This window comes from Dipteris shenzhenensis, chromosome 9 (genome assembly GCF_047967505.1).
Source record: "Dipteris shenzhenensis isolate YYH24624 ecotype China chromosome 9, Dip_SZ_1.0, whole genome shotgun sequence".
NCBI classification, from domain to species: domain Eukaryota; kingdom Viridiplantae; phylum Streptophyta; class Polypodiopsida; order Gleicheniales; family Dipteridaceae; genus Dipteris; species Dipteris shenzhenensis.
Window position 1 is genome coordinate 48,147,309 of NC_141604.1, and position 18,271 is coordinate 48,165,579.

The window sequence follows — 18,271 nt, forward strand, 5'->3', positions numbered from 1 at the left end:
GCTCCAGTTACATCTAGTGGTGACATCACATGTGAGCTCAGTAGAGCACCTAGATCCACAAATCTCTCAATCAGTTCCATGATTCTCTCAATCACACACCACACACCTAGATTCACTCAATCACACCTACTGACACCTATCCAAGCACACCATGTGTTCACACACTCACAACCTTAGACCTTAGGACTCTAGATATGATCCCATTACATCAATTTGTCCTTCAATTTTTGCTCCATGAGGCTCTCAATTTAAAATGTTTTTAATTTTTATATAAACCACATAGTAATGGCTAAGTGGTTATCCTTGCTAGATGTAATCTTTTGGTCTCTAAGGCTCTCAGCAATTGCTCGGTTTTTATAAACATAAAATCTTTTGTTCAATTTTTTCTCCATGAGGCTCTCAGTATAAATTGTTTTTAATTTTTATATAACCTGTTATTGGATTTAGATGTAATCTCTTTTTGCTCAATTTTTACTCGATGAATTGTAGTTTATTATTAGGATGGCACCTAGTCACTGCGGTGGCTCAAATTTTGGCTTGAATGATTATCTGGATGGCACCACCAATCCTCCAGTCACCACGATGGCTCAGAATACTTTTGCCCTCATTTAGGATTTATTGCAGCAAGGGCTAAAATACCAGTAAAGTAGGACTACACTTTCCTTGGTTTAGGACTAAAATAGTGCTAAAATAGCTCCAACAACCATGCAGTGGTTGCATGGAGATACATCTAGAAAAATACAATTAAACTTTTAGAAAATGCAATTGATCATATGGCCCTTGAGGGGTCCCCTCTAGGTGCTAAAATACCAATAAAGTAGGACTACGCTTTCCTTGGTTTAGGACTAAAATAGTGCTAAAATAGCTCCAACAACCATGCAGTGGTTGCATGGAGATACATCTAGAAAAATACAATTAAACTTTTAGAAAATGCAATTGATCATATGGCCCTTGAGGGGTTCCCTCTAGGTGCAAGGGCCATATCGGCATGCATTATACAATATCCAAGATGCCACTAGACAAATATGGCATACATCAATATGGCCCTTGCCCCTAAAGGAGACCCCTCAAGGGCCATATCTCACGTCGCAGCCCCAAAATGGTCTCGAAAATAGTTTGGCAATTGGCTACACCCAAGCAAACATTGACTCTATTAGTTTTTAATAATCATGTAAAAAGTAGGTAAACTAAATAAGTTTTAATCTATGATCATTAATTTTGTAAGTAAAAAAGTTATATGATATAAAATTTTAAAAGAAATAATATTACAATAGATGATTAAGTTGATCATATTATTTGTAGCTTAAAAATGTATTGGTTTTCCTTATGGCAATTTTCTTTGATTGTTTAGTGTTTGATGCATTTAGGCAATAATATTTGCCAAGACCATGAACATCCTAATCTACTTTTGTATTTTAATGCATAATCATTATTTGCTTCTTTTTAGAAAATTTAAGTTTCTCCTTTAAAGATATAGATTATTCTTAACTTTTTTTAGCTTTATGTAACCTAGAAAATGTTTAAGAATACTTAGGAAAGACCTTATACTATTGCATTCAACTAAGTTGGGCAACTTTTATCCTTTCATAGCAAAGTTCGTCACTTTAAAGTTCTTAGAGTTAACATTTGATCTTACCACTTAATCTTGTCAATGAGAAATTGCATTAGTGTAGCTTATCCTTTGATTTTGATGATAGGATAACAACCTAGCCTCTATCGAAAGCTATCTTTCCCATTCAAGTATTGAAAGTTTAACAAGTTTGGTCTTAGACATGGGATGGTAGTAAGTGAGTGGATGTACTTTTAGAATACTAGAGGAGGCATGCATGACCATCTGGAGCTTGCCTTGGATTATATGTTTAATGACTTCACTCTATTGCACCCTACTCCACAAGAGTATCATGCTAAAACATGTATTAGCCATTTTCATGGTAGTTTTAGACTTGGCATGTAATTTTTAAATTTATGAATTATAATCATTTAAAGCTTGATGTTTGACTCTTTGATTTCATTCTTTCTAGCAATGTCAATAATGGTTCCTATCTCTACTTTCATGCTAAGTTAATTTTATTTATAAGGTTATGCATTAATTGCTTTAATGTTTTTTAATCTAGCTTTACATGGTTTCATTGTTGGCTGATTCTCTATATTTGAGGCTAGTATATTGAGCTATGAGGCTTTTCTTAGATTAAGTTTTTGATTGCCTTAAATGACTTTTATCATCTATAGTTTCTAGATTTTTTTATAGTAGGGCCTACACTAATTTAAGAACTCTCATTGCCTTAAACAACCTTGCCAAATTTGATTATTAGTATTAAATAGATTAGGAAACAAACATACATGCAAAGCTATGGCATTTCAATGGTCCAATGGCATTTCAATAGTTCTATTTAAATCATTGTCATATGAACTCTTTGGTAAATTATTCCTCATTAGTGTCAACTAGCTTAGGGTTCTCTTAGGCTCAAGAATAGAAATCCCTGCATGCGAGCCATAGCTTCTCAAACTATGTCTTATATTTCAAATTTTAATTCTTATAAATGTAGCAAGAGCTATCGTTTTGGAAATATTCAAATATTAAATTGATTTCAATAGTATTTTGGTGGATGGAAAACTTTAGTGCAGGCATGCCTCTCACAAAATCAATATAAGAGCTAGTTTGTTAGTTTCATGCTATTCATATGCTCAGACTAGTCTTTTTTAGCATAAGCCAAGGCTGTGAAGAAAGATACTTATGTCCAATGAGGGGTGAGAGAGGAAGGAGTCACTACTACACACAGATCCTATTACGACGTTTACGTACCGACGTTTAGTGCACACGAGGCACTAATCTTCGGTATGAAAACTGTATCCCGTAAAGCATCGCTATATAGCGACTTTTAAGTGTCGCTATATTCTCTAACTCTACCCCTCACCACTCTCTAACACTCTCTCATACCCCCTCACCCCACTCATGCCCATGCCCTATGTCATCCTGTCTGGGTGTCCGCCATCCCTTCATGCTCTTACCACTCATGCCTCATCGTATTAGGCACTTTGCTATATAGTGACACTGAGATACTATTTTATAGCGACATTTTCCAGAGATGTTTTTTACCCATATAGGCCTTAAAAGTTAGTTTTTTCCAATGACAAATTTTTTTACATTTTCATACATGTTTGATCTCATAGAGAATAAAAATACGAGAGCATGTACATGTTTGATCTTTTGAAAGAATAAAAGTACAAGAGCATGTACATCAAGTTCGAAGCTCATATATTCATGTCTACATTTGAGACTTGGCTTCATCTTGAGCTAAGTCTAGTGTGCCAAGCAAGTCTATCTCCAACTCTATACTGAGTTAATTTCCTATATCATCATCGTACGTTCACCATAGACTTGATTATCTTCTTCAATAAAGTTGAGTGATTATTGATGATCGTCACCTTCTTCCTCAATATCGTGATCTCCATCTTTCTTCCATATGATGTCATTATGCACATCTTCCTCGTGGCTCATATTGTGATCTTCATCTTCTTCTCTAAATCCATCTGGATCAATTGGATCCGGCATTGGTAGTGGCATCTCCATATCCACATGATCTCTATCTTCATATCCACATTGGTAGTGTGAAGGTATACGCACACCACCCTCCTCATCCTGTCTCAAGATTTCATGTCGTGTATGCATGCAATATTAATCACGAACTCAAATAGCAATGACTTTTCGATGATCCATCACCATGTGCACCACCAACAGTGGGTATTGGTTTGGACTCCTCCCCATACATCCTCAAGTAGCGCATGACAATACGGCGTTGATGTCATCTTCTCGCTTGCAATGAGTGCAATGAAAATACAACCTCTCTGTAAGCCACTCTGCACTCTCGAGAATTGACGCATCATCTGACAAGTTTTCACTCGTCCCTTCCATCTGCACACCTCTAAAGTCACAACACAAAATGCAAGGAAATCCATTAAGATCCAAAAAATAGCCACCCATGAGCTCCTTCCTTCTCTTCTTAGATCAAGTGCCTTGAATTGACACTTTAAAGGTATAAGTGTCGCTATATAGCGACACTTAGGGTTAAAGGTCGCTATATAGTCACTTTTAGGGTTAAGTGTTGCTATATAGCGACTTTTAGGGTTAAAGGTCGCTATATAGTGACTTTTAGGGTTTGGATTTAGGGTTTAGGGTTTAGTGTTAAAGATCACTATATAGCGACTCTTTAGTGTCGCTATATAGCGACGGAAAAGCGTCACTATATAGCAACGCTGTGGGTTAAAATCGAAACCCGTCGCGACACGCGGCGCTTTCTTTAGCACTCTCTAATCTCTATTGTAAGCAAAGCAATCTCTTCTCCCACCTATTTCCGATGACCTCCCACTCTATTCTCCACTCCTCACCACTACTCACCCCTCTCCTAGCTCTTGTGCTCCCTCTCCACCCTTCTCCCTCTTTGGTTTCTTGAAAGGAAGTTTTTGAAGAGGTGAGTCTCTTTGAACAATGTAGGTAGGTTTTTTGTGACATTTTCGTTTTGTGAGTGCTTCTCCTTATATTGCTAAAGCTGCTTACTAGTTTTTATGCTTGATTACTAGTTTTCATGCTTGATTTCGAAGGATTGAAACAAAAAACGAGATTTCAAGAAAGAACGAAGACTCCTCTCCTTTGTAGGGTCAGTCCACAAAACATCGAGCGGGACATACTATTCTAGGTAAGTGCTTCCTCTTTTTTCCATTTGTTATTTTTTTTATTTGTATTGGCCTGCAACTAGCGCCTTAAGCGCTAGCTGCAGTGATGGGCATAGGAACCTTGTCTTCCCCTCTCTTCCCTCTTCTTTCCCTCTTCTCTTCTCTTCTTTCCCTCCTCTCCTCCTTCTCCTTCAATCTTTCAATCTCTTTCCCCCTCTTTTTTCCTCTTTCATTTCCCTCTTCTTCTCCTCTTTCCCCCCCTCTTTTCCCTCTTTCATGCTCATGCTCTTATGCTCATGCATAAGCATAAGCATAAGCATGAGCATAAAAAAAGGAGACATATGCTCATGCCATATGCATGAGCATATGTCTTTTTTTCCCTCTTTCCTTTTCCTCTTCTTCTCTCTTTCTTTCCCTCTTTCCCCTTTTCCAATCACTCTTTCCTTTCCCTCTTCTTCTCTCTTCTCCTCTTTTTCCTCTTTTATGCTCATGCTCTTATGCTCATGCATAAGCATGAGCATATACTTATGCTTATGCATAAGAATCATCTTATGCATAAGTATAAGCATAAACATAAGAGAAGGAGACATATGCTCATGCTTATGCTTATGCATGAGCATAAGAGAAGGAGACATATGCTCAAATGAGCATATGTCTCTTTTTCCCTCTTTACTTTCCCTCTTCTTCTCTCTTCCTCTCTTTTTCCCCCTCTTTTTCCTTTTTCATGCTCATTCTCTTATGCTCATGCATACGCATAAGCATGAGCATAATGCTTATGCTTATGCTTATGCATAAGCATAAGAGAAGGAGACATATGCTCATGCTTATGCTTATGCATGAGCATAAGAGAAGGAGACATATGCTCATGCATGAGCATATGTCTCTTTTTCCCTCTTTACTTTCCCTCTTCTTCTCTCTTCCTCTCTTTTTTTCCCTCTTTTCCCTCTTTCATGCTCATTCTCTTATGCTCATGCATATGCATAAGCATGAGCATAATGCTTATAAGCATAAGCATAAGCATAAGAGAAGGAGACATATGCTCATGCTTATGCTTATGCATGAGCATAAGAGAAGGAGACATATGCTCATGCATGAGCATATATCTCTTTTTCCCTCTTTACTTTCCCTCTTCTTCTCTCTTTCTTTCCCTCTTTCCCCCTTTCCAATCTCTCTTTCCGTTCCCTCTTCTTCTCTCTTCTCCTCTTTTCGACCCTCTTTTCCCTCTTTCATGCTCATGTTCTTATGCTCATGCATAAGCATAAGCATAAGCATGAGCATCAGCATGAGCATATGTCTCATTCTCTTATGCTTACGCTTATGCTTATGCATAAGAGAAGGAGACATATGCTCATGCTTATGCTTATGTATGAGCATAAGAGAAGTAGACATATGCTCATGCAGAAGCATGAGCATATGTCTCTTTTTCCCTCTTTCCTTTCCCTCTTCTTCTCTCTTTCTTTCCCTCTTTCCCTCTTTCCAATCTCTCTTTCCGTTCCCTCTTCTTCTCTCCTCTTATGCATAAGCATAAGAGAAGGAGACATATGCTCATGCTTATGCTTATGCATGAGTATAAGAGAAGGAGACATATGCTCATGCATAAGCATGAGCATATGTCTCTTTTTCCCTCTTTACTTTCCCTCTTCTTCTCTCTTCCTCTCTTTTTCCCCCTCTTTTCCCTCTTTCATGCTCATTCCCTTATGCTCATGCATAAGCATAAGCATGAGCATATGTCTCCTTCTCTTATGCTTATGCTTAGCATAAGCATAAGCATAAGAGAAGGAGACATATGCTCATGCATGAGCATAAGCATGAGCATATGTCTCCTTCTCTTATGCTTATGCTTATGTTTATGCTTATGCATGAGCATAAGAGAAGGAGACATATGCTCATGTATGAGCATATGTCTCTTTTTCCCTCTTTACTTTCCCTCTTCTTCTCTCTTTCTTTCCCTCTTTCCCCCTTTCCAATCTCTCTTTCCGTTCCCTCTTCTTCTCTCTTCTCCTCTTTTCCACCCTCTTTTCCCTCTTTCATGCTCATGTTCTTATGCTGATGCATAAGCATAAGCATATGTCTCTTTTTCTCTCTTTCCCTCTTCTTTACATCTTCTTTCCTCTTCTTCCCCTCTTTCCTTTCCCTCCTCTTATCTAACTCTAACTCTCATAAATTGGATCCACAGCAAGCTGTGATGGGTCATCCTCCTACAGATGCAAAGACGCGACGCGCATTTCGAATAAGAACAAAACCTCAACAAAACCATGGTTTATTGAGCAAGAGGCAATGGGAGCGACGGTCGATTGGGCTGAGGTGGCTGCTCGCACAGTATAAGTCTACTCCTAGTTGTAATCTCACTTTTTAAATTATTTTATTCTTTAAGTTCTAATCTAATTTTCAATTTATATGGTTCACTCTTAGGGTGCAAGCTCCAGCGTCCCATCACCAGAGGTGAGCGATCAGCAGGGCCAAGGATCAGGCCAACAAGACGAGGATCAGGGAGAAGGCGCAACTCAAGAGGACTAAGGATCAGGCCAACAAGACGAGGAGGAGGACGAGAACGATGAGGACAATTCGAATGAGTAGTAGTAGTAGCAGTTTGCATATACTTTACCATGTATGTCATTTTGTATATCCACTCATTTGAGCAATTTTGTATCACCCTTTTCGAAAGGGTAATTTGTAACAAACAATGTTGTATATGTTCGACATGTATATTCTTTTGTTGCTCGATCATTTCATTTGAGCGATTTTGTATCACCCTTTTTGCAAGGAAAATTTTGTAATAAAAAACTTTTTTTTGTAATTTAAAAAAAAAAGCATTAGTGGGGCAAAACAGGGCTTGCTATGGCCCTATTAGGCCCCACTAATGCTTTTTTTTTACTTCTGTTAATCGTCGCTATATAGCGACGTTTACCAGTGTCGCTATTTAGCGATGATTAGTCGTGTCGCTATATAGCGACGTTTAACAGCGTCGTTATATAGCGACGCTTTATAACGACAGTTCTTTTTCAACGCTTTTAGCAACTTTTATAACGATGTTTGTGTCCATGAAAAAAAATTTAATGTAAAAAGCGTCGATATTTTCGTCGAAAAAGGACCTATGCCTTGTAGTGAGTGCACACTATAAATGACTAACTCTGCATTGCATTAGAACATTAGTGTTAGTATTATGATTTGTATAATGATTTTCTTTTTTTTTTAAATCTTCTTTTTGGGAAAATCAATGCACATGTGTGGACCCTATATTTTTTCTCATATTTTCTTTTCATTAACTCATTTTTGTCATACTATAATTACTCATGTTAACTCATCAACTCATTTTTGTCATACTATAATTACTCATACTAAAGGCCTGAAGTTGAAAATATGTGTAGTTGCAACAAGACCATTTTGGACAACACCTTTAATATGTTACAAAGCCATACAATTCTAAAGACTACACGTTAAAGAATTTGAGCATTGTTACTCCCCAAGCCTTCAAAGAAGCCATAAAACGGATATGAGTAGTTGCTTGAGTAGGGAAGGTTGTCGTCCTTTTCCTTGGAGGGCTTCCTTTGAAATTAAAATAATCCGGGTCGGGTGTCAAAGAAACGGAATGAGTGAACACAGTGCACGGAATCAAGAGGTTGGAAATTTCGGTCTCTCATGTCCGGATTTTGTGTGCGTAGGGACCAGCGAGAAGGGGCCCTGGACTCTTGAGCGAGACTAGAGGATCACGGTGGAGGGTCGCGACACTGGCATCCGTGGCCGTAGCGATCTTACCAACTTGAGATGTCACGCGGGCATGGGCACTGTGACAGCGAGAGAAGGGGAGAGCACAACCGAGCTCATGGAGGTGCCAACTGTAAAGCAACGTCGCACTGGGAGCAGGAAGAATCTCGTCTGGAAGTTTGGTTGGTGTGCATAATACGATATGTCATTACAGCAGGTGACGTCGGAGGTGGGGAAGGGTCGGCCCGTGACCGCGTTGAGGGTGGGGGAGGAGATGCGAGAAAACTGCGCAGCCAGGGAGGATTTTTCCATGGGTTGCTCTTGAATGGATCAAAAGCTTTGAAACAAAAGGCAGCAAGGAAAAGGAGACAGATATTTGCAGAAATCTGGGTTGCGTCGAACAAAAAGTGGAGGCAAGCGGCTGATCTTTCTGGCTTTGTGGGTTTCTTTTGGGATGAAAAAGGAGATAGATATTTGAAGGACTCCGACGAAAAGCGGATGAATTGCAGGAAAACAATAGGAGTGAACAGTTCGAATTGTCTGAACGATGAACAGTTCGAATTGTGTGGAGGAAGAAGCTGCAAAAAAATAGTACGTATTCAGTAGAGATAGATGAACAGGACGAGGAAAAGGATGGCAAAGTTGCAGTCGCGGGTCGCTGCAAAGTTTGTGTGGGCAATTATTGGAGAGGGAGAAAAGCATAGTTGAAAGGTTCGCCATAGCCGGCCAAGCCATAGGAGATCACGCAAATCAATCCTAAAGTAAAGGAAAAGCAAACGGAGAAGACGACTCATTGATGAGTCCAAAGCATCACGGGCACTACCCATGTGGGGTTCCAACTTGCATTGCCAAACCGTTTCAATAATGTACGAAGGTTCACCCCTCCTGCAAGGTCCTTGAGGGTATTAAGGACGACCTTTGAGGGTCTACCATGAATAGAGGAAGACCTTTGAGATGAGTGTATCATGAAGAAGGAAGACCCTTCAAGGTGTATCATGAAGAAAGGAAGACCATACGTGAGTTAAACGACCTTAAAGATTTCACTAAATATTACATAAGACATGTTGATATACATGATAGAAAAGATAACACATCTGGTTTCCTTGTTAAGAGACCTAATCACATGATGGAAGCTCACAGGAGCCGATCTTCATGTGGTATATTAATCTTCGATCATTAAGAGCCAACATGTTAGTATACTTGGCAGAGAATGAGCAAAAACCTACATGAAAAGATGACCTTCTAATAAGGGTTTAATACTAAATCTTGACATTAACGAATGATCATTAGGAGGTCTATGCTCCATCTTAAAAGTTGCTACATTTCAAATTTCTCCAATAGGAGTACATAGCTCCTAGGTTTCAAATTTAGTCCATCTTTTAAAGCTGCTAGGTTCCAAATTTCTCGAGAAATGGAGTACAAAATCTATGGCATCATTAGAGGCAAAAATATGACTTTACAAGAGGAAGCGGAGGAGGAGGAAGAGGGAGAGATTGATGATGAAGTCATGTGAGTCATACATCATTTATAAAATGTTTGTCAAGGTAAGCAAAATCTTAAGACAAGCAATTTTGCATGATCAACTTCAAGATAGATCAAGGTTAAAAGATTAATAAAGAACAATCAAGTATTGACAAGCGCAATCAATTGAAATAGAAAATAGGGCATCATAATGATGAGTTAAAGCCTAAATATTAGCATGGTTACAAAGCCATTTCATCAAGGTAGGCATGAGAGATGGGCACCCTATAAACAAATATATATTTCACTTTTGTTTGATTCTCTAATGAAACTTTAGAGATTCCATATCTAAGTAATAACAAGCACCAACATCACTTTCTTGGTCTTCCATTACCATTTCTTTTTGTTTTAAAGCAGCATCACCATGGAGAGCACTAATGTCAAAATGCATAAATGCTAGCCATTTTGACATGAATTAGCTTCATGTGTTTCATTGTGACACCCATCATCTCACTACACCCCTACTAGCCCATTATTTGTTGTCACAATCTAGATAATAAATGATCTTCTTTATCAATTGCACAAAATCCACACCTAACAAGATACCTTACAATAAGTAGCCCAATAGAATCTTCAACTACACTTGCACAAACATTGCATTGTATTTGTAATGTTAGAAGGGTCAAGCCACAAATGGTAATGATGAATGACCCAGAGGGAAGAAAGTTTGAAAAACGTTTGTTGTGAAAAATAAACATGAGAGCTACATGGTACTATGAATACTCATAATTAGCTTTACAAATGTATGGTTTTATGAGTCATCTAGGTATACCATAGTGCTTCATGTATGATACTGCTCTCTAGCTTATAGTTTGAGATTCTTGAAATTTCTTAAATTACTTACAAAAATACTTAATGCACCATTTGCAAATATGCTAAAACTCTAATTAAGCCTCATAGGACTTAAGTTTACATGAGCAACTTTGTACTTTCCTTGGCTAGTGATTGCTTTGTAATAATGCTCATGTTTACAATCTTAATACATACTAGAGAAGATATGAATTATTAGAAAAAACTATGGAGTACCACAACTATAAGTTGATCAAGGACTTGCAAAAGAAATAGATCAAGGCTAAAAGCATAAATGGATCAAGGACTCACAAAAATATTCTAAATGTAGTTTCTACACTCCCAATAAATGCTTTAAAAAAATAAAATTACTAGTTTGCTGTGCTTCTTTAAATTTAAATGCTTATTTATTATGGATTATAAAGGTGCCTCTCTATCCTACATCAAATCAAATCTAAGGCTAGATAATAAATATCCTCATATTTAGAACCCTTCCACTAGCCTAGGTGGATATACAAAGATATATACTTTGTGACTATGTTGAAAATACAATCTAAACACTAAAACTAAAATAATATGGGGAAACAGCTGATGTGGAAATCGCCATGTAGGTGGCCATCACTCTCCATTGCTCTACCTTTCTCTTGCATCATGGATTCATAGGTGATGTCTCGCCTACGTGGAATTTCTTGAGCTTTCCTTTAATTTCCTCTTTTACCATCATACCCTCTCCCCCCCCCCCCCCCCCACCCCCCCAAAATCCCCCCGTGGCCCTATCTTATTATATCAGCTTCACTAACCCCTTTCCCCTTCCAATTATCTATTCCCTTCTTCCCTCCCCCCTATTACTCTATTATGCTTCCCTCACTCTATTAATCCCATCCATTACTCTATCATTCTTCTACCCTATTACTCTGTTATGCTATTACCTTCCCCTCACTATCTATGTTCTCTATACTCTTTTACAATATTACTCCTTTACTCTATTGCTTTAATACCCTCCCCTCACTAACTTTTCATGTTATCTCTTTATCACCCTTCCTAACCTCCCTAACCTATTATTTAGTAGCTCTAATTTGCTAGTACTCATATTTTTCCTTTTATTTGTCTATTTATTAATACCTCTAATACTCTATTCGTCTGTTTACAACTCCCCTCACTAATGCTTTGTTCTTTTTTATCCTTTCTGACCTTTCTAAATTGTAAGCCCTAAAGTTTTAATGCCTAATTTATTATTTTACCCTGCCCTCCCTCCATGGTTTTAAAAGTCCATTTTGTGCTCAAATTTAATCATGCCCCCTAGTAAGATTTTTATTAATCAAATTTATTTGTAAAGCTTATTTTTTTTTTTAATCTCAATATTGCCCCTTCTCTTTTTAGAATTCCCTCTTCCATAAATTTCCATATGCTTTCATACTGAATTCTTTTCGGCATACCTCTTCGTTATTATTTCCGTGCATAATGATCCCAAGTTTATTCCCTTTGGCCCACACTCTTCCCCTAAACTCATGATTACCCCAATCAACTTTAGGCAAGCACAAGTTTGTACATCAATATTGATAAGTAGATTGTGGTTAATTTCTTATTTTGTTGTGACACCGATAACAAGGGAGGGGTGTTTACAACACTCGTCTTCCCAACTAAGGTTTAAGTTGGTTCCCTGCTGCTGGTTCTTACCATGTTTTTCTTGTTGGATGCTGGCAAGTATACGTACTTCCCTCTTTGATAAAAGTGATGCTTGCTATGACTTGTGAAAGCTCAACCTTCTTGTGCGACTATGCATGAATCTATGAACTTAGCAAAATTCTCACCCCTTGCCGATCTTTTTTGTATAAACATTAGTAGGCAATAACCTACATATTACAATTTTTAATTAAACACATCAATATTCTCTTTTGCACCCATGGTTTATCTCCACATTGTTTTCACTTCACTATGGAAGGGCATGCGCACGCGTGTGCACACACGTGCACACACACACATACACATGCAATCACCATGCATGCACACACTTTATTAAAGTGTGGTGTGAGTTCATTGAAGGCTCTTGGCTTTCATAGTGAAATCTACTAAGGATATTTTCTATTGAAACTTACTATTTTGATGTCACTCGTTAGTACTAGGGTTCTCTCTTAGACTTTTAAATTGATAACTTTCTAAGATATGATGAGTGAGGTGGTAGTTTCAAAAGTAGTCTACTAATATCTAAGAAACCAAGTACTAGCATATATTATTATTATAGTTACGAATAGCCTGACCCATCTACGATGAGTTGGCAACCCACCATCATCAAATCTCATGGGATCATATGAAGTTGCCAAACCTATATACAAGGAACCACAAGAGGCCACATATGCTAGATTACGTGGCTGGCGGAGCCTCTTGTGTGTGTGTACGAGATTCTGTGATACCCGTAGGTTGAGCATTGAGATAAGTGCCTGAAAGAGCATGGAGTGGATTTCTAATTTGCTCACCATTTAAACGTTTGTTGTAAGCCTACCCTCTTGCTAGAGTTTATGCGTGACTGGCTGCAACAACCGAGTGCTCATCAGTAGTAGCTTGTATGCTATATTGAGGCGCTCAGTAGTGGCAACCTGTATGCTAGAGCTTTTTGCCTCCCTGTGCCTAGCCTTCGGGCTACCTATTGCATAGCCATAGCCTTTTTGAGGGCTCATGAGTCTGTTTTCTAGCCTTGTACTTTGGTGATCACTTCAAGTACGACCTTGGGTGTAGTTCGTGGGCTCCCAGGTGTTTTGGTTTGCTACGTGAGGTGGTGGTGCTAAAAGCTAGATACTCAAGGAACTAAGAGTAGGACATCCATGAAAAGGCCACTCCTTACTCATCATCAGCTCTAGCTAGTGCAAGAGCAAGGGAAGCTCCACTGGTGGTGTGAATGAGTAATTTCTTCAAGAGGGGACATCAATTCACATGAAAAGATGAAGTGTGATATAATTGTTGGTCCTAGGGCAAGGATGCCAAAGGAAAGATGAAGCAACCATAACTGCTAAAGTTGTTGCCATAGCAGTCTCCATAGCCAGAGCTCTAGTGGTGTACTATGTTATTGCATGTAATAGGTAGGTCGCATGATGCTAGGTTGAGGGAGAGGGATTGAGTCTCTACCAGTCCCCCCCCCTCCCCTCCCTCCCTCCCATTATCCTTCCCTCTTCAGTTTCATTTCCCCCTCCATCCGGGCCCTCCTTTCTTTCCCTCCCCCTCCCCCTCACCTTCAATCTTCCACCTTCCCTTATCCCTTGCTATTGCTCTTCTCCGCTCTATTTTGGATTAAGTTAAGGGGGTTTCTTATGTAGATGCATTCTTGCATTACATGGGATCGCGAACGTAGCTTTGTAATCTGTAGTAGAGAAGCCTTCAATCTTCTGCCTTCCCTTATCCCTTGCTATTGCTCTTCTTTGCTCCGTTTTGCATTAAATTAAGGGGGTATCTTCTGTAGATGCATTCTTGCATTGCATGGGATCGCGAACATAGCTTTGTAATCGGTAGTAGAGAAGCCCCATTTGAGGAGAGAGTGCTCTCTATAGACAAAACCTAAAACTTTGGTGATTGGCACTCTTGGTGGTGACTGTAGTAGCGGAGATATCCATAGAAGGAGGGTCTCTTGTTCTTCATCTACTAATGCATTGCAACTAAATGCATCAGAGCTTTTAGGGATAGTGAGGTAACTCCCTTGCATGTGTGCCTGGTGGCTCAAAAGTCATTGAAGCGTACTTCTCTATGGATCATGTTGTATGGTCTTCTTCCCTTCAAGAATTTGCACTCTCCAACCTATTGGCACTTCTCAATACATAGCATCTTTCCAAAAATCTTGGCACTAAAAGATCATGCCTGGGATGCTGCCAAAGCTCAACTTTTTGACCAAAGTAGCCTCCTTTTCTACTCAGGCTCTTCCCCATGCTCATCTCCTTCCTTACTAAAGTAATGTAAGGCAAGTACGGGTTGTTACAATGGGAAACTCCCTCCACTGGTCTAGCATACAACTCACATACAGAGACACTCCATCACCCATTAGTTGTATAATGTATTACAAATAGTCGTATAGAGAGAGACTGTAATGCAAAGAGAGACAGCATCAAAATAAACCCAAATCGATTGAGAGTAACATAGCGATCATCCTCGTACACAGATACAAAATCCTAAGCAACAGGGAGTTTGAGATGCAACAATACTTCAAAATATATCATTTCATCTTGAATACTCTCGATTTTGCAAATCCAACAACATAGAGGAAACTCTCCAAGCATTTGAGAGAAACCGATCGTAACAAAGCTTTAACTTTGCAAATACAACCAGAAGGCGAGCAATCCGCATGATGTTTCATGCTAGGGAACGAAAGCGATCAGTGAAATTTCATGCTAGGGAAGGCAACAAATCACTTTGCATGGTTATGCGGGGAGCAATCCATGGCGAGGAGGCAGCTAGGAAAAATTGCCATGTGACAAAGAAGAGAGCAACCCCACGCAAAGGAGAGTGCACCCCTTATTTGCCATGTGCTTTGAAGCCATGCGGATTCTTCAAAATAACTAGTATATATTGATAGATGTAGAGATTCCATAGTTTTTGTAAATAAAAGGGAAGCACAAAATATTATATATATGGACATTCCATAGCTTTTGTAAATAAAAGGGAAGCACAAAACACTATATTTCTTGCTAATTGATACGTTGATTGGTAGCTTAATCATGGTCTTACTATAGCTTTTTGTATAGACATGGCTAACTTTTCTCAGGCCTTTACTTTCAAGTCCATAAGTTGTGTTAGCTTGTGTGTTCATTTGCTGGCAATGTTGTCAATGTATATTAGGCACATAGAAATATATTGAGCCTTTGTAATACACATGTAAGTTTCCTTTTATGCATCTCTCTCTCTCTCCCACTCCAAAAATTTTGTATGTGTGTGGATTTACCAAAGAGAGAGAGAGAGAGAGAGAGAGAGAGAGAGAGAGAGAGAGGGGGGGGCGGGGGGAGACTATTAGGAAAAGTTGCATAGAAGGTGCATTGCAAGGGGTAATATTTAAATTCCTAGTAATATGTAGGTCATGTATTCTTATAAAAGATTGAATTCGTAAATTAAAAGAACTCCTATATCTTTGTGAAAAAGTTCCTTATATAAACCCACATTGTATGTTACATGCACTTGAGAGAGAGAGAGAGAGTTTGTGAGTGTGTGCGACATGTGTGCACATATGCATGTGCGTGTGCATGAGTGTGTGTGGGTGTGGCTGGGGGGGCGTGTGTGTGTGTGTGTGAGAGAGAGAGAGAGAGAGATAAAAGTGGGAAGTGTGCAAGGGCAGATGGTGACCCGAGGAAATCCAGTTTTGTGGAGACGCTTGGTGTCCAATGAAATGAAATAAGGCAAGCAAAGGATCGCCTCCGACTCCTTCTTCCTCCCTCCTCCTCTGCAGCTCACGCCTCTCCTCCTCCATGCTGCCGTTGCTCTGCGGGAGCAACAACAATAGCAACAGCGTGAGCAGCAGCTGGAGTTATCGGAGTCTCTCCATCTCCCCCCACCCCCCTCCTTCCTTGCCCATTCCCGCATGGGACCTTCCACCCGCCTCAGCGATCGCACTTGCTTTATCGGTACCCTCACCAAACCCAACTCCTCAGTCGCCTCCACTGCCCTCCGCCAAGTCATAGGCTTCAACCCATCTCCTCAGTCTGAGGTACAGTCCAGTTCAGAATGCGCGCAGCCAGCTAGATCAGCGACGACCGTTTTGGCGCATGATAAACAGGGGCTGCAAGGACCTCGAGGGCCATCGTCCCCGAGATCTGCACTGCAGAATCTCCTCACGGCTTCACGTGAAGGAGATCACAACGATGAAACAACGAGTGCATCGAGTACGCGCGAGAAGGAAAAGGAGCTGCCTCCTGAACCCAGGTCACAGCAACATATTGTACAAAAGGCGGTGATACCTGAAGCACAGGTTACCACAATCATTATAAGACGGGCACCTCGTGGATCGCAGATAGGCTTTACAAAAGCAGTCGGAGGATTAATTGGGTCGGATTCCGACGACCACAACAGATCATTTGGAACAGGTTGCAGGGCAGATTGCATTTCAGGCATAAGCGATTGTCTCCAGCGTGCCCCTGCTTCCACTGCTCGTCGGAAGCATGCGGAAAACAGCTTGTTTTCGCTTCTTGCTCCATCTCCAACCATTGATAACGTCTCTAGCTCGACGTTTTCCATGGATTTTCTAAGTTCATGCTACCTCTGTAGGCATCGTCTCGCACCGGGCCATGATGTATTCATGTACAAGTAAGCATCTGCCACTACGAACTTGCGGCAATTTGCATTCCTTACTTGATTCATTTCATCAGGCAGTACAATTCGTCTGGAGATAGATGTACAATTCATCTTCTCAAATCTAAATTTACTTGCTTATTTGGTGTTTTCCTACGGGGGATCTTAGCGAGTCTAACAGCTGATTGTTTGTTTCTTTTCTTTGTGATTCTTAATGCAGCGGGGACAAAGCATTCTGCAGCGCTGATTGCCGTTATCAGCAGATAGCGATGGATGAACGGAAGGAAAAATGCCCTCCTGTGGTGATACGATCAGGATCTGTGTCAACTGCTGCTCATCACGCAGGCCATCGCCATTCTCTGTGCGTGATGGACACAGCAGCTGCGGCATAAATCTGCCATGGCGAGTCGTATATTACAAGGTTAAGGATGCCAAGAAAGTCATATGAAATAGATCTTAGTAGATGTAAATTTAGATACCCAAGAATAGGCTTCAAATGCTTATTACCTATATAGCTTCTTTGCTTGAAATTTGTGGTTTTTCGCTTTACATGGCATGATCCCACATGTAACAATGGTATAGAAATGAAGAGTTATACTATGGTGGCGATGGATTATCCTTACAATGGTATAGAAATGAAGAGTTCTTCTGCGGTGGCTATTCTTGGCCTAATAAATCCACATTTCAATCCTAAAAAAGTGGGACTTTAGAAATATTCTCTAAGCTTTTATAGGGAAAGGATTATTTCGAAGGCCCTAGATTTGTGGTTTTGTTTTTATCTACTTGGCCTCGGTTTTAACACCCATAAATCCACATTTTAATCCAAAAGAAGTGGGACTTTAGAAATCTTCTCTAAGCTTTTATAGGGAATGGATTATTTAGAAGGCCTAAGATTTGTGGTTTTGTTAATACCCCTTCAACACCAATGATGTATGAGATTTGTGGTTTTATTAATACCCCTTGAACACCCATGATATATAAAGTTTTTGCATAGATTTTTTTCATGTAAGCGGCTAGCTTGATAGAAGCCTTTGAGTTGCAAGCACTACATTGAGTAGATCTTACACATTCTTGACATAGCATAATTCACTTAATACATAGTTAGACCTCCGTTATTGTATGCTAGTTTCTTTCCATTCAAGTTAGATTGGGTTTTCTTAAAGATGCATCATTATAGACTTGGAGAAAGGGTGTCTCTTAATGGCTCTCCTCCATTAGTTTACTCATTCTATCTTTTCCTCTACCTATTCTAAAGGCCCTTAGTCTTAATAAATTATTCCATACATGTAACTCAACCTAAGGAGAAAGGTACATTGGAAGCATTTAT

General features: G+C 39.6%; 1 protein-coding gene across 1 annotated transcript; it reads left to right on the forward strand.

The window, feature by feature from the left end:
- Positions 1 to 15,987: 15,987 nt before the first annotated feature.
- Positions 15,988 to 17,594, forward strand: LOC147898759 (uncharacterized). The gene is made up of 2 exons (XM_087379879.1): positions 15,988 to 16,959; positions 17,165 to 17,594. Exons 1-2 carry the CDS (start codon positions 16,238 to 16,240, stop codon positions 17,334 to 17,336), a joined length of 894 nt encoding a protein of 297 aa, XP_087236005.1. The 5' UTR covers positions 15,988 to 16,237; the 3' UTR covers positions 17,337 to 17,594.
- Positions 17,595 to 18,271: the final 677 nt, after the last annotated feature.